General features: G+C 41.2%; 1 protein-coding gene across 15 annotated transcripts in view; it reads right to left on the bottom strand.

Moving 5' to 3' along the window:
* The window catches only part of Frmd4a (FERM domain containing 4A), a 571,051-nt gene that overhangs the window by 80,683 nt on the left and 463,873 nt on the right, over positions 1-26,495 (bottom strand). For 14 of the 15 annotated variants that reach the window (XM_078023496.1, XM_040277346.2, XM_040277343.2 and 11 more), the window contains 5 exons: positions 19,108-19,164; positions 18,273-18,295; positions 8,256-8,339; positions 3,239-3,304; positions 2,927-2,984 (listed from right to left, as the gene is read on the bottom strand). In XM_078023496.1, coding sequence (XP_077879622.1) covers positions 2,927-2,984; positions 3,239-3,304; positions 8,256-8,339; positions 18,273-18,295; positions 19,108-19,164 — 288 coding nt within the window. Of the gene's footprint in view, positions 1-2,926; positions 2,985-3,238; positions 3,305-8,255; positions 8,340-10,140; positions 10,274-18,272; positions 18,296-19,107; positions 19,165-26,495 lie in introns of those variants that run through there. The other variant, XM_040277350.2, reaches the window with a different exon arrangement.

Raw genomic sequence — 26,495 nt, 5'->3', positions numbered from 1 at the left:
CTCTAAATAAAATACAAAATAGGGCTGGGGATATGGCTCAGGGGTCAAGTGCCCCTGAGTTTAATCCCCAGTCCAAAAAAAAAAAAAAAATCAAAATAGGGAGTTGGCTCAGTTTTACTCAGGACCCTCCCCAGCCCCAGCCAGCCAACAGCAGCACAGGCCAGAAAGTGTCACCTCTAATGTCCTGCTCCCCTATGAGGACAGCTGGGTGCCAGAGAGGGTCTTAGGACTGGCACTGTTGGACAAGGTAGCAAAACTGAAGCTGAAACATTCTCAAGGTAAATAACTAAATCAGAAACATCAAGTCTGTTTATTTCATTTTAAAGAGAGCTCTTGTCACCTCGGTGGCCATTGCAATTTTATATTCAAATAGGGATGATTCTGAGTTGCTATGGAATGTTCCCAAATGCTAGTGTCTTATGGTGGGCATGCCAGGAGCTCTCCCCCAAGATTTATCCTATTTGTCACATCTCTGGAAAAACCTAGCACACTTCCACTGTGTCTTGAAAACTTAAAATCAGAATGATGGCTTTCCAGTACTTGTGGGGCATGAGGTACTTCAAGTCTAAACATAAAGATAAAAGGAACAAGAAATGTTGAAATTTTATTTAAAGCTTCAGGGGTATGTAGGTTTTTTTTAAATTTTTATTTTTTCCCTTTTTCCATGCTGGGGATGGGACCCAGGCCCTCATACATGCTAGGCACATGCCCTACCATCGAGCTACACCCCTAGCTAAAAAATTTAAAGGTAGAATAAGATGCTTGACTTAAACCCACCCCTCTGGAAATACTTGTGCACAACCATAGTTTCAAAAAATAGAACAAGAAGAAACCGAATGCCCCCTGCCACCTCACATAAGTGTTATCATTATACCATAATCAGGCATCAGGGAGATCACATGGCCACCAAACAGGGAGCATGCATTACATCTGCTTGGGCAGAGGTGCTGCCCTGATAAACCACAGAGCAATCTGCTTATGCTCTGAGATTTCAGAAGCCAAACACCTGTACTCTTTTAACACTTTGAAAATCGAGTGCCCTGCTTCTAGTCTGAAAAAAGAGCACAAATCTCAAGTTTTATGGAAGGTAGAAAGCTTATATATCAGAGGCAGCCTTTTTGTTAGGTTCTAGAACCAACAAAAATGAACTCCAGATGGAAACCAGTCGGAAGACTCAATGAACCTCCCTGAATCTCAGTCTTCCAATATTTGGAAGACTTTTATGGGGGTAATTGACGTGGTAAGTGTCTTAACTTCTTTTAATGATAGGAGACAGAACTGAGCTCAAACTTAGAACAGACAGCAAGCCAGGGAACACATGACACAGGAATTCCTAAATTCCTGGTTCCTGTTCTGGAATGCAGATGCCACTGCTGTAAATCAACATGGAATATTCCTACAGCTGAGAAACCCTCATGGATCAACTCCTATGAAATGCCTCTGATCATCATGTGGGGAACTATTGAATTCATGTGTCTCCTCTATGGTAACAAGATGGTAAAATGGAAGTGGACTCCGCAGCGCTCACTAGCGTGGTCAACATCAGCACCACTGAAGCCTCTTTTCACAAACCCTTGAATTTCCTTGTGGGGAACTGATCACCCATGACTTGAGAAAGGCAGGGCTGGATGTGCTTACCGGTCACATGAGCTCTGGAAGGATAATGAAGAGGGGCTAAGCACTCCCATTGGTAGGTAGAATCTTGGTAGGACATCAGGAAGAATTTAACTACTTCAGGCTTTAAGAGATCCTGAGAGAAACTGTTGGATGGGAACGAGGTCCCCACAGGCACCTCATAGTTCTATGCTCCACAATGGTAGTTCTAACACTTGTTCCCATTATGGAATTGCAGACATCCAACCACCAACTCAATTCTCAATATGTTTCCTCAGTAAATATTTGCTGAGCATCTATCATGGGCCAGGTGCTGTGCTTGGTTCTGGGAATGTATAACAGAATATAATACAGTCTTTACCATCAATTATCTGCAGTTTAGGAGAAGATATGGGCGATTCTGTGCATACCAATGACTTACAAAGTGTTATGTGAGTTGCTAAAGGTAACACATAATGAATGAAATATGGCACATGGTGTAGTCTAAAGAAATTAAAAATATTGTAGGATAGAAACACTAGGAAAGACACTGGTAAAACAGCAAGAGGAGCTCTGATTGGCTGGTGGGACTGTCTGTAGATTAGAAGTGTTTTCTTCTCTTTTCAGCTGAACTTTGGGCAATGAGTCAGCTAAACATTTTAGGTAGGAGTAAATGAAAAGAGTAGGAGGAGGGAACTTTTTCTTCTTTGTGGTCTCATGAGGGACATCTTTATTATTTCAAAGAAGAGATCCTACTCTGGCACATTGATGGAAATTAAAATTAAAAAGAATTTAGAATGGAGTCAATACCTATTGGACTTGCCATTAGAATATTCAAGAAAACAGATCTTATTTTCTTAAAGGGTCACATACTCCATTTGTCAGCCTATAATCCCAGTCTACCTCTTAGAAAGCTAACTATGTAGCACTTGACCACCAAAAAAAAAAAAAAAAAAAAAAAAAACACAAGATTCTGCTGAAAGTTTCTGTTCCCTACAGTTCCTTGTATTGGATAGAGTTTTCCCACTAAGATACCCAAATCCTGGTCTCTTGGGATTCCTCTGAGACCAAAAGGAACTAGAGACTTATTATACTGCTTCCAAAAGGGAAAATGAGTTTTTGAGAGAAACCATATCAAGTCTTACTATCCTAGGGGTAAAATTCATGCCAATTTCCTGTGGCATCTGGTCTTTCTGGGCAAGTCTTCCCTTACCAACTCCTAGCCCTCTAGGAGTCTCCAGGAAGATTTTTAAAAAGAAAAAGAATGTTTTGTTGTTGTTTGCTTTTTATTTTTCGGCAGGATGGGCAATCTTCACTAAATAAGTTCACTTACCTTCACTGCATAATAGTGAACCCCGTAGGTTGGGAGAGACTCCACGATGCTCATGTAGCTGGGAAGACAACACACACAAACACACACACACAAACACGCACACAAGGGTGGTTATTCGGCAGAACTGGTACAATATACATACTTCTTTGGCATGTGTGATAAAGTTCTGGGAGTGATTATTTACTTGACAATTCAACTGAAACATTGTCCCCCAGAGATAACGTCTTTCTGAGCAGAAGTGAACAATCTTGACATGTGATATATTAACACACACAAACACAATCTCCGTGAGTGCTGGTAAGGGCCACTTACTTCACGATTGCTTGACCTCTCGTCTGGCCATTCAGCTTCTTGTAGTGCTCAATTACTCTGTCTTCACTAGAATTAGAAGAAAAGCGTTCTGTTATTAGAGGCCGAGTATCCTGCTCACTGAGATACTTCTGAGCTTGACCAACTGCAGGAGGCACTTCAAGGAGCCATCAACTCCTGGGAAAATGACTTGTCATTTTAGAAGTGACATTTCCAAACTCAGCCCAAATGAAATCTTTGGGCTATAAATTTACCAAAAAAAAAAAAAGTCACAGTCTGGTTTTTCTTTTTTCCCCTCAGAGGACTTCTATTCTCTTTATCTTGAACTTCTAATCAGTGAAATGAGATTATCCCACAGGCTTGGGGGTTGGCTTCTTGCAAGAAACGATGGTGTGGAAGAAATGAGCAGTGGGCTGAGGCCTCTCATGGATCATGATTAAACTCCTCAGTCCCACTTCTGACTCTCCTTGTCTTTACAGTCCTGTCTACACAGGGCCTAACGGGGAGGGACAGGCACTGGCCCCATCCAGGGCTCCTGGTTCACCTCTGAGTGAGCAGTCAGGGATTCAGTGCATCTAAGGAGGATAGAAAGGAGGAAAGTTGGAGAGACAACAAACGAGCTACTGGAATTAGACTGGCACTGCCTTTATCTTTTGAAACCTTAGTTCTAAAATAACAAAGAGATTAGTTGGCTCCTTGGTGATAATAGCCAGCCAAACTTTTCTTTGACAGAGTAAAGGGCAGGTCCAGGAAGCAGCATGGCCTTTTTTTTTTTTTTTTTTTTTAAGAGAGAGAGAGAAAGAGAGAGAATTTTAATATTTATTATTATTATTATTATTATTTTTTAGTTTTCAGCAGACACAACATCTTTGTATGTGGTGCTGAGGATTGAACCCGGGCCGCACTCATGCCAGGCGAGTGCGCTATGGCTTGAGCCACATCCCCAGCCCCTCAGCACAGCCTTCTTAAAGAAGTGACTCTGACACCCAGTGAGGTGGGACCAATGGCTGCTGCCATTGCGGCCTTGGGAAATCACAGAGCCAGCCTAGGGAATCATGGCGGGTGAGAGGCATCTGTGGGGGCAGGATGGTCATAGGCAGAAGGCCTCAAATCCCATCTGATGAGAATTCCCAAAACTCAGACTCCATGATCTGGCCACATGGTTGGAGACCTTGAGTTCTTACTTTCCACCTCGTCCTTCCCCAACCACAGGCAAAGAGACCCCTTCCTGCCTCCCATAATGGCTCCATAATGGGAGGTGATCCCAGGGATGTGCCCTCAAGTATTTATTGATTGATCTTTATTATTCATTATTATTTTATTATCCCAGAATTTATCAAAAGCCTTCTTTTCCCCACCTTTTTCTATTTTAATTTTGGTTAGGTCATCTTTGGGGGTAACACATTCTGTGTGTTTTTTTTTTTTTGGTGGTGCTACTGGTCATTGAACTCAGGGCACTCTACCACTGAGCTTTTTCCCTATCTCTTTTTTTATTTTTGGAGTCTTTCTAACTCAGACAAGCTGGTCTTGAACTTGTAATCCTCCTGCCTCAGCCTCCTGAGAAGCTGGGTCTATCATATCTGACTTCAATTCCTATCTTAATCTTTAATTAATATCATTTGATTTTTGTATTCTGAAATGTGATGAAGGTGAGAAAGTCAGAACTCCTCACAAGAAAGCACCTAGAATGAGGATGGGTCAGCTATAAGGGAGAGACCTTAGTTTAGCTGGAGAGTCATTTCTTTGAGATCTAGGCACCTGCTTTTCAGAAGGGAGCAAACTTGGCCATATTTCTCCTCCGCTCCCACACTGTGTAAGTTCTGGTTCTTAGGTGACAAAGTCTCCCGTCAGACGGTTCCCATGGGGCATCCTCTCCAGGAATGGACCCCGGCCTCACTAGACCTTCAGAGTTATGTCAGGAGGCTCCAGGGTCATCCTGGCTTCCTTCCTGCCACCCTCTAAAGCAACAGCTGGGTTGGCACGTTTCCTACCACATGACCTGGGATTTGGTGAGGTCAACCCTTACATCCAGGGTCAAGCAACTCAAGGTAGATAGGAGCCCATTGCTTTTGTAGCTCTGCAACAGAGTGTCCCTGGGGAAAGGTGGAGTAATGCAAGTCCATACAGTGCTGTAGCTGAGAACATAAGCATGGCTCAGGAAAACATCCATGAAACAAAGTCCAAAACACTGTCAGGCAGCTGTTCAGCTGTTTACCAACTAAATGGCCTGACATGGGGTCTCACAGTGCCTGCCTGACAGCTGCAGAAACTGTTGCCCTCCCCCACCCGCCCTGTGTCTCCTGCTGGCTGGGGCCATCTGTGAAGCCACCAATAGCTTCCTTCTCCTGTCTCCACTTTTTCCAGATCCTTTCTTCCCATTTAAACCATGAATCTATCACACACTCAACATGGGCTGAGGACCGATCCTGCCCCACCGCTGCCCTCCCACTTTTTTCAGGAACCCACAAAGGGGCTGGACGCTCTGATGTCCAGAGACTGTTTCCCCAATACCCAGATCTGTGGTAGGAACTTGTTAGTCATAAGAAATGACTTTAAGAACCTAAGAACCAGAGGAGACCAAATCCCAAAGTACTATCTGGAGGACACCATGGAAGAAAAAAGCCCTTGACCAAGGCTGACTGTGACCTGCCACAGGCTGGACTGTGTCCTTTAGTTAAATGGCCTCTCTGCAGACTGTGGCATGCAGGAAAGGCACGGATGGTGGAAGGAAGAATGGTGACAGTGATGTTCCTTGTCTCTCAGGGGAGGTGTCAGCTAACAGTTTCAGTGTCCCTGGCACACACTGTAGAGATGTAGGTCGGTGGGTTAATCTTATTTTACAGATGGAGAAACTGAAGCAGCAGAGAAGTAATGAAAGTAACCGAGATAATCAGAACCTTGCAGTTCAGAGACTCCACTGTGACTCTCAAAACTGTTCATCTGTATTCATCCTGCCCTGGCCTGTGCAGATGGGCTCCAGGTGAAGGTTGCCCTCTGCATCTGTGAAAGCCGGCAGGAGCAGCACTCAGAAGCACAGTGAATGTACGTCCTTAGTTCAGGAATGATCAGGGCAGCCTGAGACGGTGTGGCCGCGGGGAGCAGGAAAAGGTCTCCTCTACCCATGAGGGGTCATGGTCAATCTTACTGATGCTAATGCTGATGCAGAAAAGGGAAAACTTGGATAAGCTTGCTTTACTAGCTCTGTCTCTACTTTTGTTCTGTGTCTATAGGCCTCATGAATGGCATTTTCCTTCTCATTTTTAGATATTTATATTCATATAAATAGGATGATGCTTTCGCCAACCACAACATGCTACTGACACAAGATGGACTGTGAAGCTGAGGTCACCTAGCTTCCCCCATTCTGCCACCCTCTCAGTGTGTTTGGACAGTAGTCTCAGTGCTTATGGATCTGAATGATGCCCTTTATGGTCACAGAGATAAGGGATGTACTAGCAAATCAGTTAAAGGGGTGGATCCAAGGGTAGGTGTTCTTGTTGACAAAAGACAGAAAGCATGTGCTTGAAGGAAGGCATTTCTGCATTAAATGTAATAATATGTGAGCAAAGAGCAGCTGGTGGAGGCAGAAAAGAAAAATCCTGAAAGAGGATGAAGGAGAAGTTCATAGATCTGAAATGTGCATCAAGATGTAACAGTGTTTGGAAGCAAATGAAGAAAGAGATGATGGAGGGATGGACGAGGTCAAGGGCAATGAGCAATTCTGACTCCAGACAAGCCACTAGCGTTACAGCTCTCAGTGAGAAATCCATCTCTCTCTGTAAGAACGAGTAGTCTCTAGAATCACCTTCTTGCATCCCTACCTCCTTCACCATGGGTTTTCCAGAAGTGAACAGCTAGATGGATATAGATGATAAAGCCCAGAGACATAAGGAGTTGGAAGTAGGGCAAAAGAGTTTTGGGAACCAAGAAATGAGAACATAGGTTTCTGGTGTTCATATACACAGACTGAAAGATCAGTTTAGATACATGCAAAATCCCTGCAGATTAAACAGAATTTGCTTTGGGGGCACAGATTATAATAGAAGTCTTGTTATTTATATGCATCTATGTTGCTGAAAGAAGAGCGACAACAGATCAGTTCAGAGAGATGAAATTCGGGACACCAGTATCCTGAAGAGAGTTCTCGGGGCCTTGAATCCTGCTCCCAGATTGCTCAGACATAATGAGCTCTGCATCGAGATGCATCTGTCCTAAGAGAAGATTGCTCAAAGCCACTGAATGGCTGATCAAGTTGACTGCCTAGAAGTGTACAGGCAACATGAAATGCAGGAATCTGAGTGTTTCAGGAAGCACATACAGAAGAAGCACATGGTGAGTCACAAGCCCTACCTTATTAGGATCAACTCATTCTGGGTTTTTCTTTTACTGTTTCATTCTATAAGAAATTGCTTTGATTTTTGTGGAGGCGTCAGAAGGAACATCAGAGAAGCAGTGCCGTCCTTAGGGGCAGTGGTCAGGACATAAGCTCCCACTAGGATTTCAACACACTACCCAGGAATGCAAGCCCTGCTTAACTGTGGCCCAAACCGCAATCTGGGAACCTTTCAGATTCCTGAATAACTCGAGCTCAGTCATTTAGGTCCCAACAGATGAACTTGGGCATAATGTTACAAAGTGGCTAAACCAAAAGATGTGAAACATGGAGGAGGCTAAAGGAAAGAATCAGTTTCTCATCGGTTGAAAACCCTGTACTTCTCCCACAGCCCCCAACCTCATCTCCTGTCATGGAATGACACAGTTCCAACAGAAAACCCTACCAGCACACATGAGGCGTCAAGACGACACTTCTAAAGCAAAATTTTAGGTTTCATAGATGCAGATAAATAACAAGGAGAGCTCTCCTGTACAACATTCCATTTAAATAAATGCAGAAAGTAGTTTCTGAAGACATAAATTTACTTAATACAGAGGGAGGCCAGGAGACCCACAAAGGCTCAATTGTCTGAGCCTTGTGCAACTCCTGGGGGGACCTGCTCCTAAGAAGACTCAGGGGTCTTACCAGTAGGCCAGGGAGGGGTGCTCCTTCAGAGCTTGGGTGGGAAGGGCTGGCAGCTTCTTCAGGTCACTCCTCACGACCTCATTGCTGAAAGAGAGAAGGCCAATAAACACACTCAACCTCCATGAAAATAATTGAACTATTTGATAGGACTGAGCCTGCTGCCATGTCTGGGAGCCCCACGGGTGTTCCCTTTTTAATGGAAGTGGTGGCAGGAAGGGAGCTTTCTTTATATTTATTTTCTTACATAGATGGAAAAGAAAGCAAGACAACTGAGCTGAGTGACCACCTCTTCCAGCACAGGACCAGGACAGAACCAGGACAGAACCAGGACAGAGCATTAATGGGACCCAGTTGCCTTTTCAAACCTTGTCCTCACAGAGGGATTTCTGAGGTTCCTTGACCAGTCCCTGGTATGAATCCATGGAAGGGACCCTGGGGTGCCACCAGGGTGGATCCCAGGATAACCTTTCTGGGTATCATCACAGTTTCCCTGGGAGCACTGATGGCCTAACACGATTCTGGTTTTATTTGTGTTTTTTTTTTTTTTGCTTAGATTGACCACACACTGGAAACTGTTTGCAGAAATACAACAAATAAATAAACTTGGCTTTTGACAATGCCCAGAAACTACTTAGGAAGTGGGAAGTGAATTGCTCTTGCTATTGGGAGGTTTCACACATCTGATTCTCAAACCAGAATGTCTTTTTCCCATAGACTCAATTATGTTGAGGTGTGGAAGACACTTTACACTCCCCTAATTCAACCAGCCTTCTTCAGATGCCTAACTCCTCTACAGACACTCAACAGATTTGCATTCCCTCTGAGCTGGGCTTTCTGGGATGATCACACCCACTCTACCCCTAGACCCATTCACAGCATCCAACTTGTGGATGGTTCTGGTATTGAAAGAGTGTCTACACCGGCCAAGAAGCTGGGGTGCAAGGGCTTATCTCATGAAGTTCTATGGATCCTATGATCCATAATTTTGATCTGTGCTGTTAGCAGTTTTTGTGGCATTCATACAAAGCAAGGCAAAGACTGTCCACCAAGATACCAGGTAGTAGCATCCCAAAAGCAAGGAGATAGGAGATGGATAAGTGAATATGAAAAAGGAAGGAACACCCTAGGCACAGGTGGGGAGATCCTGGGGCATTTAGATAGCAAATAGCCCAACACTTACGCTGCTAAGTGGAGGAAACAAGGGAATAATGTTTATAAATCCTAGCTTTGAACAACCAATCAGAAAGAAAAGCTACACTTGTGATTGTTTGAATCAATGTATCCACATACTTGGATTGTTACAATCTGAGTAGCAAGGCAAGAATTTTCACTTAATAGTCAATAATGTAAACGTTTTCACGAAGCCCACACCATTACGTGGAGAGTACTGCAAGGGACCCCACAGGATGAGCCAGGGTTCTTATCCAAAAAATAAGGACAATTTAGCTTGGGAGGCAAGAGATGCACATAGAAAAATAACTGAACAGGTCTTTTTGGTGGAAATGCTGGCTTTGGGGAAACGAGCATGAAAAAAAAAGGGCAAGAACATCATTTTTCCCTTTGGTGGAGCACATCTAAGTCACAAAGGCCATCTAACTTGAACTGAAGAGATCAGCTGGACCAAGTTTAAACAAACATTCACGGCAGCAGAATTCTAGATTTCTCTCCCCATTTTACTGTAAGTTCCCTGAGCACAGGGATTTGATCCATTGGTTCATTACTGTCTAGAGAGGTGCCTCAAACCTTTAGCAGGTCAACTTTTATTGCATGAAATTGTGAGAAAAGTAATTAGTTGCTCCTTTATTGAGCTGGAACTTGAGTTTAGATCTATCTATCACATTTGGGGAAGGAAGGAACTAAGGGAGGAAGGGATCATTTTACCCACCAAACACTCATTTGTTGGCAAACAAGTTTCCGTGATGACAGCCACAGGCTTGACTTCCTTGCTGAAACTTGCAGTGGATCTTCTAGTTCTCCTCCAGGGCAAGGTTACACAAAAAATATAACAAGAAATTACCAGGGCGTGAAGCCCATCCAAATCCATTACATTCTGGAAGGGATCCATAGCTTCTAATCCTTCCCAAAGGACAAGAATGTAGAAATGTTCTGTTTGCCTTTCTGCTGTTTCTAAACATTTCTAGTGACTTAGAGGTGTCCAGCCCCGTCCATCCAGCCAGACTCTGCGCTGGGAAATCAGAAAGCTGTCCTGATGGGAAAAGGGGTCACTCCACCCTCAGAGACTTGTGCTGTTATAGCCTAACAAATGTGCTAGAAGTTCCTCTCGATGACTTTCACTCTGACGTTTCCCCGGCAGAGTTCGGTGCCCTTGGTAAATGCTAACTTACAACACACCTTAAAAGTTCATTGTGGTCATATTCTATTTTTAGAAGAAACCATAAAAGTCTCTTAGAGTCTGTTGCTAAACTGAAAATAAAATTTCATTCTTTTTATTCTTTATATCAACCAGATTTTTTTCAAAACTTTTAAGTAGTTATCAATGTTGCCAGCATAAAAATGGTTATGTCAATGCCATGCTAGTTTTTCATGGGACGGAGAGCCGACATGACCTACTTGTCTTCTACTGCCTAAAACATGGGAATTTTGAAAGATGTACTGAGGGAAAAAACAAAAACTTCTAGCAATATATCAAATAGAAAATTTCCCAAATCAACAAAACAACAACGACAAATTTAACCTAGACACCATAAAATCAAAGGTGATCAAAATTAAACTTGAGGAAATGATTAGCAAAACCCATCATTTTTTTTTCCTTTAAAAAATTAGGAAATAGTGTTTCCAGGAAACTTCTTATGGATCAAATGAGATACCTGTAACTTGTAGGAGAAACCCGGGGACCACAGAATATTCTGGGTGTATAAACCAATTGTTTTGATCTGCATTGCTATAAAAACAACAGAGCACTAAATCCACAAAGTTTTTGCTAGTGTAACATAAGAGTAGAGCCTGGAACTCAGAAATACTGCCATTATGCCAACACCAGATCAACTCTTTCATATTTTGTGAGTGTATCATAAAGGAAAAGTCTTCCAGGGAAAAGTAGTTTCAAAACAAAATAAGAATATGTCAAGACTTCAATCCGTTATCCACAATTCCCAAACCCAAAATACTCCAAGAAATACACTTTTCTTATCCCATTTTGTGGCAAAAGGCAAATCCATTTTTTTTTTTTTTACCTAAGGCAAAATTTGACCTATATCTCTCCTCTGTGGTGTGAACATCCATCCATGCCTTGATGTAGGAGTGATGATGTGTTTTGATCCCAGGTGCCGCCCCAATCTCTGCCCCAGGTGTTCAGGAATACAGGGTACCAGCACCAAATCACAGGTCTCAAACCCAAGAAATTCTGGATTCCAAGCATTTATATCCTAATTTTCTGTGGATTTGTATTCCTGTCCATTGCACAAGGAACCTAGAAAACTCTAAGGCAGATTAATAAGTTACAGATTTTTGTTTTCTGCTGATCTTTAAAAGGCCTGCAGAAAACAATCTCTTCTTTCGCTTCCTCCTTGCCTGCCTTTTATTTGTGAACCAAGGAAAAGTTGGAAGTAACAATGAATGAAGTGGCAAATTGTCTATCATACACTTTCCCCCAGGTGTGCAGGGGAGACTCAGTGAAGCTGATGGCTCCACAGATGTTGCAGGAGTCTTCCATGTGGAACTGTACCCACTGTCTGTGAAACTTCAGTCACTGCCTTTGACATCTGCAGATCAAGGGAAGCACCTGGGGACCCGGAAAGATTTTCCCAGCATGAGATTCTGGAGTCTGGGCATGTGTCAAGGATAAATAGGTCACACTGACTTACCAATCTTGTGGAGGGGCAATGTTACAAATACTTTTTATGAATTACATGTCTTTCCTTCTGATGCTAACTGTTCAATTATATATAAGGATTTCTTTTTTAACTAATGAGTCTGGTTTTCCTCGGTTGAAAGAAAAGTTTTGTGAAATTTCTAATTCAGTTGTAAATGTGTAAAATTTAATCCAAGTTAAAAAATGTTTCTAAAGTTCACAATTTCAAATAATTTTACTCAAATCGCTGAGAAGAAAAACTCCCTAATTTTCTACACTGTTACCCTTTAGCTTCAGAATCTCAACTCTGAAAAACTGTCACAGTGCCAGAATCATCTTTTTACTATTCAGAGTTCACTCTAAATATGATAGTGAGATTAAATAAATGCTTAACAAAAGAGATAAGCTGTCATAATACAATATTTCCTTTTTACTTTATATCTTAACAATTCTCATAAGATTTGAAGAATATCATTCTGCAAAAAGCCATATCCAAATACTATTTTATGCTTGGAAAATGTGAATTACACACTTAAAAGCACAGTCAAATGGACTTTTGTGCACAAAACAAAGCTCTCTGTAACAATTCATAACTTTTCCACTTGAACATTTTGCTTTAAATTTTCATAGATTCTATTTCTTTCAAAAGCTCTTGCTGGCATGAAAGATTCCAGCTGCTTCTCAATTACTCATGGTCCTCAAGGTCATTTATAAATCATGGGAAAGCTCTACACATCCCTCTTTCTTCTTAAAAATAAATTGATATTTGATAATTATATTAATTTCAATTCTTCCCACAAAAAGTCTTCTTTGGGCTGAAAGGTATGTTTCAAGTTGGAAAGATGATGTTTTTCATTGGAAGTTTCCAATAGGAAAATGGTATGACAGATACTATCAGCTTCTGTAAGTTGTATTCCAAATGTTAACTATTCCCAACAAAACTAAGTATTTTTTAACTATCTAAAAGCCTCACCAAATTTACTTCTATTACCATATGATCAATGACAGCTGTTTCCTCTCTAGTGGCAATTAAACAATTGTAGGAAAATATACCCCAAATGATCAAAAGGTCTAATATTGATGTAAAACTGAGCTTGTTTAATTAGACTTGTATTAGTAAAACTACTTATATAAGTGCATAGTAATGACATTAGTAAGCAAGGAGTTGTTATTTACAGACTGTTGCTTTAATCCACTTTTTTTAATATTTATTTTTTAGCTTTAAGTGCACACAATATCTTTATTTTACATTTATGTGGTGCTGAGGATCGAACTCAATGCCTCAAGCAGGCTAGGCAAGCACTCTACCCCTGAGCCACAAGCCCAGCCCCTTTAACCAACTCTTAATATTGTCAAGCTGGACAAGAAAATAACTGTCATCTTTTAAAGATAGCAATCTATACAAAGGTTTTCAAAGTACTAAAAAAAGTTTTTAAGAAGAAAATTAGCTCATTATCTTTTTCTCCTGTTGATCTAAAATTCTTGCTTTGACCTACGATTTGCATCCTCTGGCCTGACCAAAAAGTCTTACGAACCAGGAATTTTCAGAGACTAGTAAGCCAACTTTAGTTTACATTATTCACTTATTCACAAATGCATTTCAAAATAGGGCAGACAAGGGAAGGGAGGGAGTATGGGAGTGGAATGAGATGGTCATCATTATCCTAAGTACATGTATGAAGACACAAATGATGTGAATATACTTTGTGTACAGCCAGAGATATGAAAAATTGTGCTCTGTATGTGTAATATGAATTATAATGCACTGTGCTGTCATATATAACAAATCAGAATAAATTTAAAAAAAAAAAAACCCAGTCAAGATTAAAAGAGAAAATCAAGAGGGAACCTTGGCGAGGGGTCACAAAAGTTTCTTTCTCTTCATACTAGTGACCATACAGTCCCACAGTTTATAGAGGACAAAATATTAGAAGATCTTTACACTTTTTGCCTCTAATTGCTCTCCCAGGGAACTATAAACATGTGGTCTCTGGAAATAAATGGGATTTTTTCAGCACAAATAAATACTCCAACTCCTCTTCTAAAATGAGGTGAAAATCAATTTCCCTTGTTAGTGAAGAATTGCTTTTTGTTTTTATCGATTGAGTGAAGCATTGCCCTATTCCTGAAAGTGGGAATGTTTTTTTTTTTTAATAAAAAACTTGCAGATTGATCTCTCAGAGACACAAGATTTCATACTGACCCCTGAACTCTAATAAGCTGATACTCTCAGCAGAGTCATATTTAACTTTGTATGGACGTCATATAAACTGAAACCCAAATATCCAATCAAAACCACACTTCCCCTTAGGTCGCTGTGCTTGGAAGCAGAGCCTGTGACTGCTGGGCTTCTCTCTGAAACATGTGACGGGCTCCGCCCTAAAGGACTCCACCAGGGATGCTGAACGTAGTCCAAGGATCTTTATGTGGAATTTCCTTAATGTCAGTCTTTTTCAGGTGTTATTGGCTGATGGGTCCTAGTAAATCTCTTGCTGGGAGATTCCTGTTTTAGTGATTAGCATCAATACATCCGGTCCTCTGAAACAAAGATATTTCCAGGTCCCAGTAGACAGCCCAAAGCTATGGAGCTCACTGATCTGGTTTCAATAAATCTTGTTAAGAAAAAATTCTGCATAGCAGATGGTTTTTACTAGTCCCTATTTATGTATAGCTGATTCTTTATATCAAGGGGAGTGTGATTTCGGCATTTATGATTTTTGGTGTTCAGCATAAAACTGTTTAAAAATGTTTCAATTTTTAAAAATTGTTTAAAAATTATTTTTTTAAATGTATATCACATTTCTAGAAATAGCAGAAGGACTGACAGACGCTGACAAGTGAGGTGATTCTCAAGATTAGGATAAGTAGGGTTTTCCTCTTAATAGGGGAAAATCAAGTTCTTATATCTAATTCCTTACTGAGCACAGTGCAGCAATGAATCTTCTATTAAGTTAAATTAGAACATAACTAGAAAATTTGAATGTCTTGTCAGTAGATTAAATGGGGCTTTTGGTATTGACCTTTGTATGGAAAAAATTATTTTTCTAAAATAACTCAAGGGTCTAAAAAGAAGTTTTAGAATTAAAATGTCAGTGCAAGGCACATAAACGCTACAGCATTTGTGACAAAGCTGTGTAATCACAGGTAATGTCTGTTGGTTTAATAGTGTTCAAGGGTGATTATTAATGAGAGCCTTTGTTTTTAAACTGTGTTGGCTCTTCTCCACCTAATATTGGTTCCTAGAACTGCCTTGATTAACGACTCAGAAGCTATTGACATGTTTTTACATAGAGCTGCCAACTCTACTGATTTCCTGAACACTGACAGATATGAGAATTTTTTTAAAAAATCTTTTTTACATGTACACACACCAGGAAATGAAACAAGATTACCCCCATGCTGTGTTGTGGAAAATAATAGAAGTGAGAAAACATTATTTTTAGATAAGACTATTTCCTAACCCTTTAATGATCGAGTCCAAATCTGTCCACTGTATGTCAGAATACACATGGATGGCATGGATTTCTTCCTCTCATAGGCGATACCACATATCTACCCCTCAGTCATTTTCTTTCATCAATGCTAAACCCAACATTTCACTGTCAAGTGTAGTAAGACAAGGAAGTCAGTATTTCTATTAACTGGAAGGACGAGAGTTACGTAAGAGGGATCTGCTGAACAAAACGAGAAGACCAAAAAAAGAAAGACAAGAGCCTGCAAGTTTCCTAGGAAAGCAGTTATGGTTCTGGGTTATCCTTCTTTAGTTCTCTTTCTGCTGAAGTATATCAGCACTTTTGACTTCTCTCATTTCTCTCTTTTATTCTCTGGTACTTCAGGGAATTTGTTCCCATAATTTATAGATTTTTAATAGTCATTTAAGCTGAATGCTATCTGTATACAGTCACTGAAATGGAAGTGTATAAATAATAGCATCCTGGGCAAAATAAGCCTTTTAGGAAGTTTTAGATTCAAGACCCCCTCAGGCTCTGAAAGAGTTAATTTGCCTTTTGTGTGTGACCATTAATCCAAAAGGTTATTTGTTCATCTAGCTAAGCCTGTCTTAGAATTAGGACCTGAGCCTTGTGTGTTTTGTAGATATGAAATCCCTCCTCAAGTATTTCTGACAAGACATCTTTTACAGGGTACGTTTCCAAGTCAAAGCCACTGTTCTATACAACTAAGGTTTAGAGTCACACATTAATGACAGCAAAACTCACTTTCTACAAAACTAACTTATGAAATGGGACATCTAAAATGCCTAATGTTCAGCCACCAAACCAAACAAACATGGTCAGCTTCAGTGTTCTGGGGATCGTCCCAGAAGTTGATGGGAAGAGGCGCACACAAGGAATTCAAAGTGACTTCTCTTATTTCAGACCACTCAAGCACACTATTTTCTCTGGACTTCTGAAGAGATTCTTATTCACTGTGGACCTGCTCCAGAAAACTGTGTGTATCAAGGACCCCAATGTAACAGATCACCTCCAACTTCTACGGGGTGGGTTTTATGTGATGAGATAAACTGACCTTTAGATAAGGTGTCCTTCCCCTCCCCTGACAGCTATTTTTCTCCTCAGACAGCTGCAGCTACAAACAAACCTCTAGACAGCACTCTGACAAATTAAGCTCAACCAGGATTCTTTGTTTCTCTGAATTCAGCCAACTAGCTGGCATTCCACAGCTCATTAGGGGGCCATGAAAGACTGCACAGGCCAGGCCTGCACTTCCTCCTCTCTGGCAACCCCTGTGGCCACGTTCCCATGATCCATGGGGCCAGATGAGGCTGTTCCCAGTTCACATTCCATCCTGTCAGGGTACTCTCAAAAATAAATAATATTTACAGCAGAGTGCAGAGCAGGCAAACCAAAAAGTACCTTCAGAGTAAGTAGACTGGACACTGGAATCCTTTGGATTTGTGTTTTTTAAACCATTATTCACAGGACTCCAGAAATCTTTGTAAGTAGATATGGATTTACACTGATCAACAGCCCAAATTCCAATACCAAATTAAGGTCAGAAGAAAGTAACAAAGAAAAGAAATGTTATAAACTAGTTACCATGACCCAAAATGGTTCATTCAACAAATTCAGTAGATGGTGACTGGCCACCTATCATGTTCAAGGTCCCCAGCTAAGTTTCTTTACAATCATTATTCATTTAAAATATGACTACTTTTTTTTTCTACTAAGGACTTGGGAAACCTAAGTAAAGGGGGTCTGAGGTCTTCTTAAGTAAATATTCAAATGTAGTTGAGGGAATCCCTTCATTTTAGCCTGGGGTCAGCAATCTACAGCCCACTGGCCAAACCCAGCCCTCCACTTGTTTCCATTTTTAAAAGAGAAGGAAGAGGAGCAACATTTGTCTTTGAGCAGAGAATTCTGTTAGGGTGGACAGCTACCACCCTCTGCTGTGGGAAGGTTTTGGTAAGGATCAGGAGAGACTGTGGGGCGATTTCAGCCAAGTTGGTCAATGAGTGGAGCTTATGGAATGAATGACAAGGTTCAGGTTTGCAGTACTACAGGGAAGCCGTTCCCAGGTTTCCAGTAGTTATGTCTGTTTGTTTTTTCTACAATGCAGTATCTTGACATAGAAGGACAGTTGAAGTGGGATATTTATGCTGTCTATGAAAGACATCTTCCTAAGGGACAGCATTTTGTCCCTGGAGGATTAGGGACTAAATTGAGAGATAAAAAAGACACCCGCATACTTGTTAGGGCTGTCATGTTACCTGCAACCATATTAACACCTGAGTAGTAATTCCAGGCTTCACAGAGACTCGGGAACAACCCATCAAACCCCAGAATAATGACCACAGGTGACACTGGGCTCTGAACTTGGCATAACCTGAGGACTTCTCACTTAGGATGGACTCAGCCCAGGACTATCTTTCCTCTTTCTGATCTATCTGCTTCAATTGACAAACTGAGAATTGAGATCTCACCGCTAACATAAGATATTAATAAACTGTCCTCCTACAGAGGGCAGGCAGGATAATTTCTTTTAATAGAAAGGCAATCAAATACTTTTTTAAAAAAATATACTTTTTAGTTGTTGATGGACCTTTATTTTACTTATTTATTTATATGTAGTGCTGAGAATCGAACCCAGTGTCTCACACATGCTAGGAAAGCGCTCTACCACTGAGCCACAACCCCAGCCCTTGAATAGATTTTTTTTTTAAGCCAAAAAATAGTTTGTAAACTCACCTAGTAAAATCCCCCTTTGCCTCCTGTGGAAGAAAAAAAATGCAACATCAGTGATACATATAAATTCAGCAATAGACTTTAAAATACATTATTATTATCCAATTTGCTATAGGAATACCATGAGGAAGAAGTTCCTTTGCTCCCTGAATAGAGACCCCAGGCCAAACTGTAGAAGGTAAAATATAAAGAACATGACTCATAATGACAAAAGGCAAGTTTCCAAAGCTTGGTCCTGGTCTCACTTGTTCAGGTTTAAAGTTTCTGAAGCTTCACACCTGTCTGGATAGAACTACTTCCTATGTGACTTTTTGTTCCATTTGGTGTTGAGGACTATTTCTCCATCACACAAAGATTTAGAGGCAGGAGCCATGGAGACTTAACAGTGTTCTAGAAATATTTGTTGATGGAATAACTTCATGATATCAATTTCAACTCACCTTGTCATCATTATAGCTAATACTTTCAAAGCCATATCTCTCTTTTTACATAAGCTAAAGATTTTTCCGTCTTTCCAGGGGGATGGGCGAGTCTTTGGCAATTAATTCTAGCTATTCTCTTGGCTTTCTCCATGGATGAAGAGTGTTACCAAACTTCAAAGATAAAAAAAATAGGGTCATTGAATGACCTCAGTTTCTCCCAGGCTCACAAACATGCAGCTTTCTTTACAGTGATAGAGTTGGCTAACGCTTCTGGAATAGTAGAAACTGCTATTTACTGCCATGGGATCAGTATTCCTAATGGCTTCTTCCAGCTTCTAGCTAGAAAAACTTAGGAAATAGTATTGCCTGTGAGTGGTTAGTCTTATTTCCTCTTCCTTTCTTGTAGAGCAACTTACCTGTAAAATATAGGAAGCCAATTCAAACACCACTTCACTGTCGACATCAATAAGCTCCTGAAAAGGAATCCCAACAGGGAAGGTAAGTTTGGTACTTAACAATGACTTCTTTCTGACATCTCTCTAAAAAAGAGACCTGGTCTATTTGAGGATTTTCCAGAATCTCAAATACTCATAGACTATCTTTAGTCCCCAAGATCCCTGGTCTGAATTACTGGTCTCCATCACTCCCTGACAGTGTTTTTTTTCAGCTTTGAGCCAGAAGGGACCAGTGTTCCTGGGCCTATATGGTCACCTCAAAGGCTTCATCTTTAAATCTTGATGAGACATTAATGGGTGGTCCACCTGTTCATCTGATTAGTCACTGAAATGTGGTGGCATGATGACAAATTGAATTCTCTTTGTAAATTCTACTTCAGAACTAGGAGCAAGGCTTTGCTGAAAGAAATGCTGTACTGGGATAGCATTAACTCTTTATGTTAAGATTAAAGTTAGACAACATTAAAAATACAGTTCCTTAGTTGCACTAGCCACATTTCTTTCATGTCCTCATGGTTCATTGTCGCCGGTGGCTCTCATGTTGTAGCAGAGACACGGAACATTTCTCTCATAGTTCTATTGGTCAGAGCTATTATAGAGTCTAGTTTAAATATGCTCCTGCACTATTAGTTCTTCTTCCAAATATTTAATTGTGATCAAGGGACATGGTCTTTAAAAAGAACATAAACTTCTGGGTTTTAAAAAAAATCTGGTGTGTATTTATACATATATATGCATATACATTCAAAATGTGCATAAAGTTAAACACTATATAAGTATGTTTTGGTCAATGGTGGATCACATATACGATGGTGATTTCATAAAATTGTATGGCCTAACGATGTCAAAGCCGTCAGAGTTTGTGTAAGTACAGTTTGATGTTTGTACAGTAAAAAAAAAAATCACTTAATAGTGCATTTATCAGAATACATCCCTGTCATTAAGTGACACATGAGTATAACTATAGTCCCACATTTTTTAACAGCTTTATTGAGGTATAATAAACACATATGAAAACTACACATACTTAACATGTGTATACATCTGTGATACCATCAATGTGATCAAGGCAAGGAACATGTCCATTATCTTCAAAGATGTTTTGGTGTGTGTGGTAAAACACTTAACATGACCTACCCTCTTAATTAACTTCTCAGTGCACAAGACTGTATTGTTATATAGAGTTCGTATGTTAAATGCAAAGGGAAACCTGGATTTCACTGGCGTGTAACAATAATAAAAACGTTAATTAATGTCAAGATTAAGTAGAAATATCTATCTTGATTTTTTTCTTTCCCTAATATTGCCAGATCCTATAGTGAGTGACAGGATGACAGAGTTAGACATAGGAGAGATTTAGAGACCAAGCTCAGTCCCATGCTTTATTGAGAATGGAAATCCAAAATCATGAAGGAGCTTACCCAAGGTCACAAGGATCAGTTATGGAACTGGAAACAAACTCTTAACTTCTTTCTTTCAGTACTGGGGATTGAACTCAGGGTGCTCTACTACATCCCTTTTTAGTTTTTATTTTGGAACAGGGTCTCCCCAAGTTGCCCCGACTGGCCTCAGATGTGTGATCCTCCTACCTCAGTTAGGATTACAGACATTTGCCACTGCATCTGGAAACAAATGTTTAACTCTCTATACAATACGTGACCTTGCCTGGGATCTGCATTCCCCCACATCAATAAGGACTCAGTCTTAGCCAACATATTCTTAGCACAGTATCTATAATTGAAGTTATCTTTAGATTTACTCTCCACTTGAATTATAAATCAAACTCTGATCCATGGATTTTCCAGTTTGGGGAGGGAGTCCAGAATTGGCCCATGGAACCCAAAACAATGTATTCAAGCAATCCTTATCTTTTGAAGGAAGGATATCCTCAGGCTCTTTCAAGTCTAGGAATTTCAAAGTTGGATAATAATATTTGCTACTGAACCACCCCAGAAATGTGGACTAAGAGACTAATAAGCATGTGGAAGAATGGGGGACAATAATTCTTTAGGGTGAACCAGCTGAAAGAGCTTTATGGCTGCTGTAATTGATATAGACCGTCAGTGCTGGGAAGTGGAGGAATGTTTGGAATTGCAGTTCTGGGATTACCAGGTCCCATCAGAATGTAAATCATTTAACAGCGTACAAATGATTTAGCAGAAACTCTGTCCACGGTTTCCATAATAGATCATTTCTACTCTTACTATGTCCACTTCCTTTCCCACCGATTGGCTTCCTAACTCGTTCTGGGGACTTGTTAGCATTCTGCTGTGTGTGTGTGCGTGCTCTTCTGTCAAACATTTACACCTACATTGCGACTAACGATCAGTGAGTTAATGGTTAACATCCACTGGAAGCTCATCAAATGTGCAACTAACTCACAACCAACCATCAGAAAACAACCCTAACGTTTAAGCACAGCTTTCAGTTCACCATTCGATTCACCTGCTAAATGAAAATGTCTCTAGCTGTGGTGGGAGGGAGGATGGGTGTGAAAGAGGGGGAAGGCCGTCTCTTTAACACAGCTATTAGGCAGTGCCAGGAGGCTCTGTGGGTGAATATTAACTGCAGACTGTCCACAGTAAAGCTTCTAACAGTATACCAGTTAATGATCCAAATTAGTTGATGCAAGTTCTCTCTCACCTTCTCTGACCTTGACCATCTCTCAGCAAAGGCAATACAAAGGGTGAGAGTCAAAATGTACCCAATAAGAGAAAAGCATTAAAGAACTAAGTGTCCCGACACTGGAAAACCTGGTGGACAGGAGAGCTGCTGCATTACTATTACCCATTTCTATTTAGTATCAACTGAGTTCAAGACTCGTCTCTTTGGATGTCTTCAGGTGCATCTACACAGAGACCTAAAGGGTGTGTCTAAGAACCTATCTAGGAATGGTGGTGAGACATGTTCCTGATTGTTAAAAAAAGACTTTCATATTCTGGTGCTTTCTGCCCAGTTCCCTGCTGTAGTTTGTTCACATGCCCCCCACTCCCATGGTTACTCCCCCTGGCCTTTACACCTCACTCTCCCAGGTGATTTTAGCTGAAGATTCCCTGAGATGGAACAAAGCCCTAGACTTTCTGCTCACTCCATAAATTTCCCATTGTATTGCAAAACCTGAAAGCCAACTTCCCCACAGAGGAGTTAACAGGAGTTTCCAGGGGTCTGAAATGTGCTGCCATTTAACATTCAAAAGACTGGCTCTACCTTTTTCTCCTCTGACTTACCTGGCAACCCAGAAATGGCTTCTTTCATGTGTTTCTGCTCAAGCAGAGGAAATAAACTGAATGAGACAATAAAGAGTGTGTGCAAAGATCCCTGCTTGCCTGAGGCTCTGAGATTTCCCTTGAGGAAGGATAAAATGGGGAAGTGGGAGGGGAGGCAAGAGACTCTTCAAGGAAGATCTATAGGCAGCCTCCATCTGGCCATATTCAGAGGCTGGGCTTGTTCAATCCACAGCTCTGTGCTGTGGCCTCCACGGTGCTCTCAAGCATCCTCTGAAGAGGGCTTTCTGCAGAGTTGTTTTCTGAGCTAGAATCTTGCCTGGAACCCAGTGCAGTGGCAAACGTGACAATTTTATCTTGGTACTAGTAAAGGGACAGGCTGGTAAAGAATGCAATGTCTTTTGGTTACTGGGGCCATTTTGTGTGCACTTTGGGCATCTGTTTTCCTTACTATTGAATAATGTGTGCCACATTCTTTGATCTTTGGAAAATGGTATGGAATGATAAAACCTGACCAGGTGTGTATGTGTATGCCCCGGGTAAGGTGGGCTGATGGTCCACTTCCTCTCACTGTGCATTGTTTCATCCTAGGTGAGGAAGAAGCTAAATGAAGAGGCCTGAGACCATTTATCATACCAGGGTGGCTAGCAATGGTCTCAGGAAGATTTCCATCACAGGGTCTCCAAGTGTTCCAAAGGGTCCCAGGAGAACCCCATGAGGAAGATATGGTAGATGTTTGTCAATCATCCTGGGCAACTGAGTTCTTCCCGATCCTTTGTTTGTGGGGAGTATTTGGTGGTGGTCTTTATACGCCCCCAAGAAGCCTGATGGAAAGCATTCCCCCATGGTCAGGTATTATAGAAATTCCAACTTTCAGGAAGATTAATGAGATAATTATAATGTGAAATGTAATTAACAACCACTTGGTAGGTTGAGATGATGTAAGTGAGCATGACTCTTGTAAAGTCTGCTCAGAACCCCTTGCAAGGCTGGTCCAAGGCTTTCCTAATCCATCCTCACCTGCAGATACCATCTTTACTCTCTCATCCACAAAACACCTAAAAAGTCCTCACAAAGCTCTATGTTCTAGTCCCAACCCAACAGCTCAGGGACATCAAATAAATCACCTCTTTGAGTTGCATTTTTCTTATCAGTCAAATGGGGAGAACAGCTTCTTTTCTGCTTATTTTACTGGTTTTGATGAGACATAAAGCTGATTTAGAAACTAGAGAACACACTAGAAATGTCATGGCTTATTACTTATTTCCATTCACTGGTATCTATAGATAACCCAAACTCTATAGTTTTGCCACATTGGTGTGCCTAAAGGAATCTTTAGTAAGATTTTTTTTTTTTTTAAGAGATGGGCAGCATGGTGTGTGTGTGTGTGTGTGTGTGTGTGTGTGTGTGTGTCAGTGTGTGTATGTAAGTGAGCATGACTCATTTAGTGTATCAACTTGACTGTCTATGAGGTGCCCAGATTAAACATAATGTGCCTGTGGGGGGATTCTTGGATGAGCTTTGTGTTTGAATCAGTGGACTCAGGAGATGACCCTCTCTAATGTGAGTGGGCATCATCCAATTCCTTAAGGACCTACATCGAACCAAAGGTGGAGGAAAGGAGAATTTACTCCTTTTTTCTCATCCCTCGCCATTAGAACTGAGACAGCTCATCTCATCTCCTGCTCTTGGGCTGGTATTTACCCTACTGGCAACCCTTGGTTCTTAGCCTTTGAGGTTGGACTGAGTCACACCCCCAGTTTTCCTGGGACTCCAGCTTGCAGATGGCAGATCATGGACTTAGCCTGCAGTCACATGTGCCAACCCCACATGATAAATGTCTTTCACCGTATCCATGTGTATGTTATTGTTCTGTTTCTGTAGGGGACCCTGACAAAACAGTGTAAACGGTTAAAGTGGGTCACCAAGCCCGCATTTAGCTCAGCTTGCTATCTTCTTCTTCCTTCTCATGTTTGTGAAGCTGCCATGCCTCATTGCACAAGTCATAATGCTACACAAAGTTGCCCCTGGGCAAACACGGGCTGTGGTGCAGGATAAGACTACTGCGCTCTTGCACAATCCCTCCTTCTCAGCCCTTTGCCAGCTCTTCAGCAGTCAAGTCACTTCATGTTTGTCTCATGATCCATGGGAGGACATGTCGTTCCTGCTGAGCCACGACTCTAATTCTGTGCCACTGAGATTTCTCATGCTGGTTGCTGCAGACAGCCCCATGTTATGATCCCAAGGAATCCCTCTTTTAGAAGTCTGGACACAGCCAAGATGACAGGTCTATGGGGGTTTGTTTCTAGAGAACTGAAAAAGAGGAGTCTCTCCCTGTCCATCTTTATTTCTGCTCCCTGTCATACAAATACATGCACCAAATATGCATCAATCAAAGGTAAAGATAAGGACCAGGGTTCTATAAGTCTGAGGCTAATATTTATGTTAGTTTCTCCATCCTGTAGGACTTGATTCTGGGCTTCATTTCTCTCACCTACAGATGATATGATGTCATCTGTTCATTAGCAAAGCTCTTGTAGGATCTTCAACAAAAGACCATTTATTTCATTATCAACAAGAGTGATAACATAGGCTTAAGTAGCAAATATAGCCCAAGGATAATTACTTAAACTCCAATAATAAGTGAAACTCCCAGACCAATGCAGACTTTTCAGAAAGGAAGGCTGGGCGAGACCCTCAGCACACTCAAAATAGGAATTTTAAGCTTTTCCTTCTCTGTCATGATCTGCTCTCAGTGCATGTCTGTAGGCTCAGATCATAATACCCCAAGAAATGTGCAAATCCTTGCTCCCCAGGTTCAGAAAGCAATGAATTAAAGCACTTTTCTGATCCTTGTCTGTGTGCTTAGTCCAGGGATAAGTTGTGGAAACTGACCACAAAATCCACTCAGAAAATGTTCATGCCAACTTTTCCTCCAGCCCAGTCCACCTTCAGATGACAACTGTGGGTCTTGTTCTTTGGTTATCCTTGTTGGACAAGATAAGGATTGAGATTAAGCATAATTTAAGTGCAGTGAATATGCTTAAGAAGTGGAATGCTATATGATTAAAATACGAGATTCAATGATAGGGATTAACTGATGATAACTGAAGGCAGGTGGGCTATGGCTGGAGGAGATGGGTCATAGGGGTATGCCTTTGGGGTTTCTATTTTGTCCACAGTGAGGGGAGCTGTCTTGCTCTCTCTCTGTTTCCTGGTACCATGTCCTGAGCTGCTTTCTTCTGCCACAACCTTCTGCCATGATGTTCTGCCTCACCTTGGGTCCTGAGGAATGGAGCCAGCTGTCTGTGGACTGAGACCTATGAAACCCTGAGTCCCAAATAAACCTTTCCTCCTCTAAAATTGTTCTTCTCAGGTCCTTTGGTCACAGCAGTAAAAAAGCTGACTAAAACACCTAGCATTTGTCGTTTGCAAGAGTTCTGGAGGTTACTGTGACAGCAATTTCACTCTCTCACTGTAGAACTCAGAGCCAGTGGACTTCGATCCAGCAGCCAGGACACAGGGGAAGAGTTTGGAGTTCACATGAATCTAGTCACTCTGTCTAGGGTGACAAGCACTGCCTGCAACAGGGGCTGACTGATGGACCTCTTTAGTTGGCCTAGGAGAGGGGAGGGTGGGGAAGGTTTGCCAAGATGCTTCTGGGGTCTCCTTAGCCTCTTCCCAGGAAACATGAGCATCCCAGGCCAGGCTGAATTGCCATGTAAGTTTTCCATGGAACTGGACACATATTTCTATCAAATGAGTTTTATCCATTCCTTGGCCATGCGTTTTCTTTCCATTGCTCACCTGTCACCTTGATGACTTAAAACACAACAGAAATGTTGTAGGGCCACGTGGGTGTCAATAAACCCACCCACACGCCTTCCTTTTCCACTTAAAACAGACCTTTACAGCCCCACTTTCACAGACATATTTTAAATTTCTGTGACTTATAGATTATGATTATCTCGCCCTACTCTTTTGTAGACAATAGGGAGAGGTGAGGGAAGAGAAAATGAGAGAGAGAGAGAGAAAGAGATTCTCTTGTTTTTTCTGCCTCCTGTGTAGAGAGGCAGGTGGGGAGATGGTATATATAGTTTGGGAAAAATAATAAAATGAAATGAA

The sequence above is a fragment of the Ictidomys tridecemlineatus genome, chromosome 10 (genome assembly GCF_052094955.1).
Source record: "Ictidomys tridecemlineatus isolate mIctTri1 chromosome 10, mIctTri1.hap1, whole genome shotgun sequence".
Classification (NCBI taxonomy): domain Eukaryota; kingdom Metazoa; phylum Chordata; class Mammalia; order Rodentia; family Sciuridae; genus Ictidomys; species Ictidomys tridecemlineatus.
Note: the sequence above shows the minus strand (reverse complement) of the source record. Positions and strands in the feature narration are given on the sequence as shown.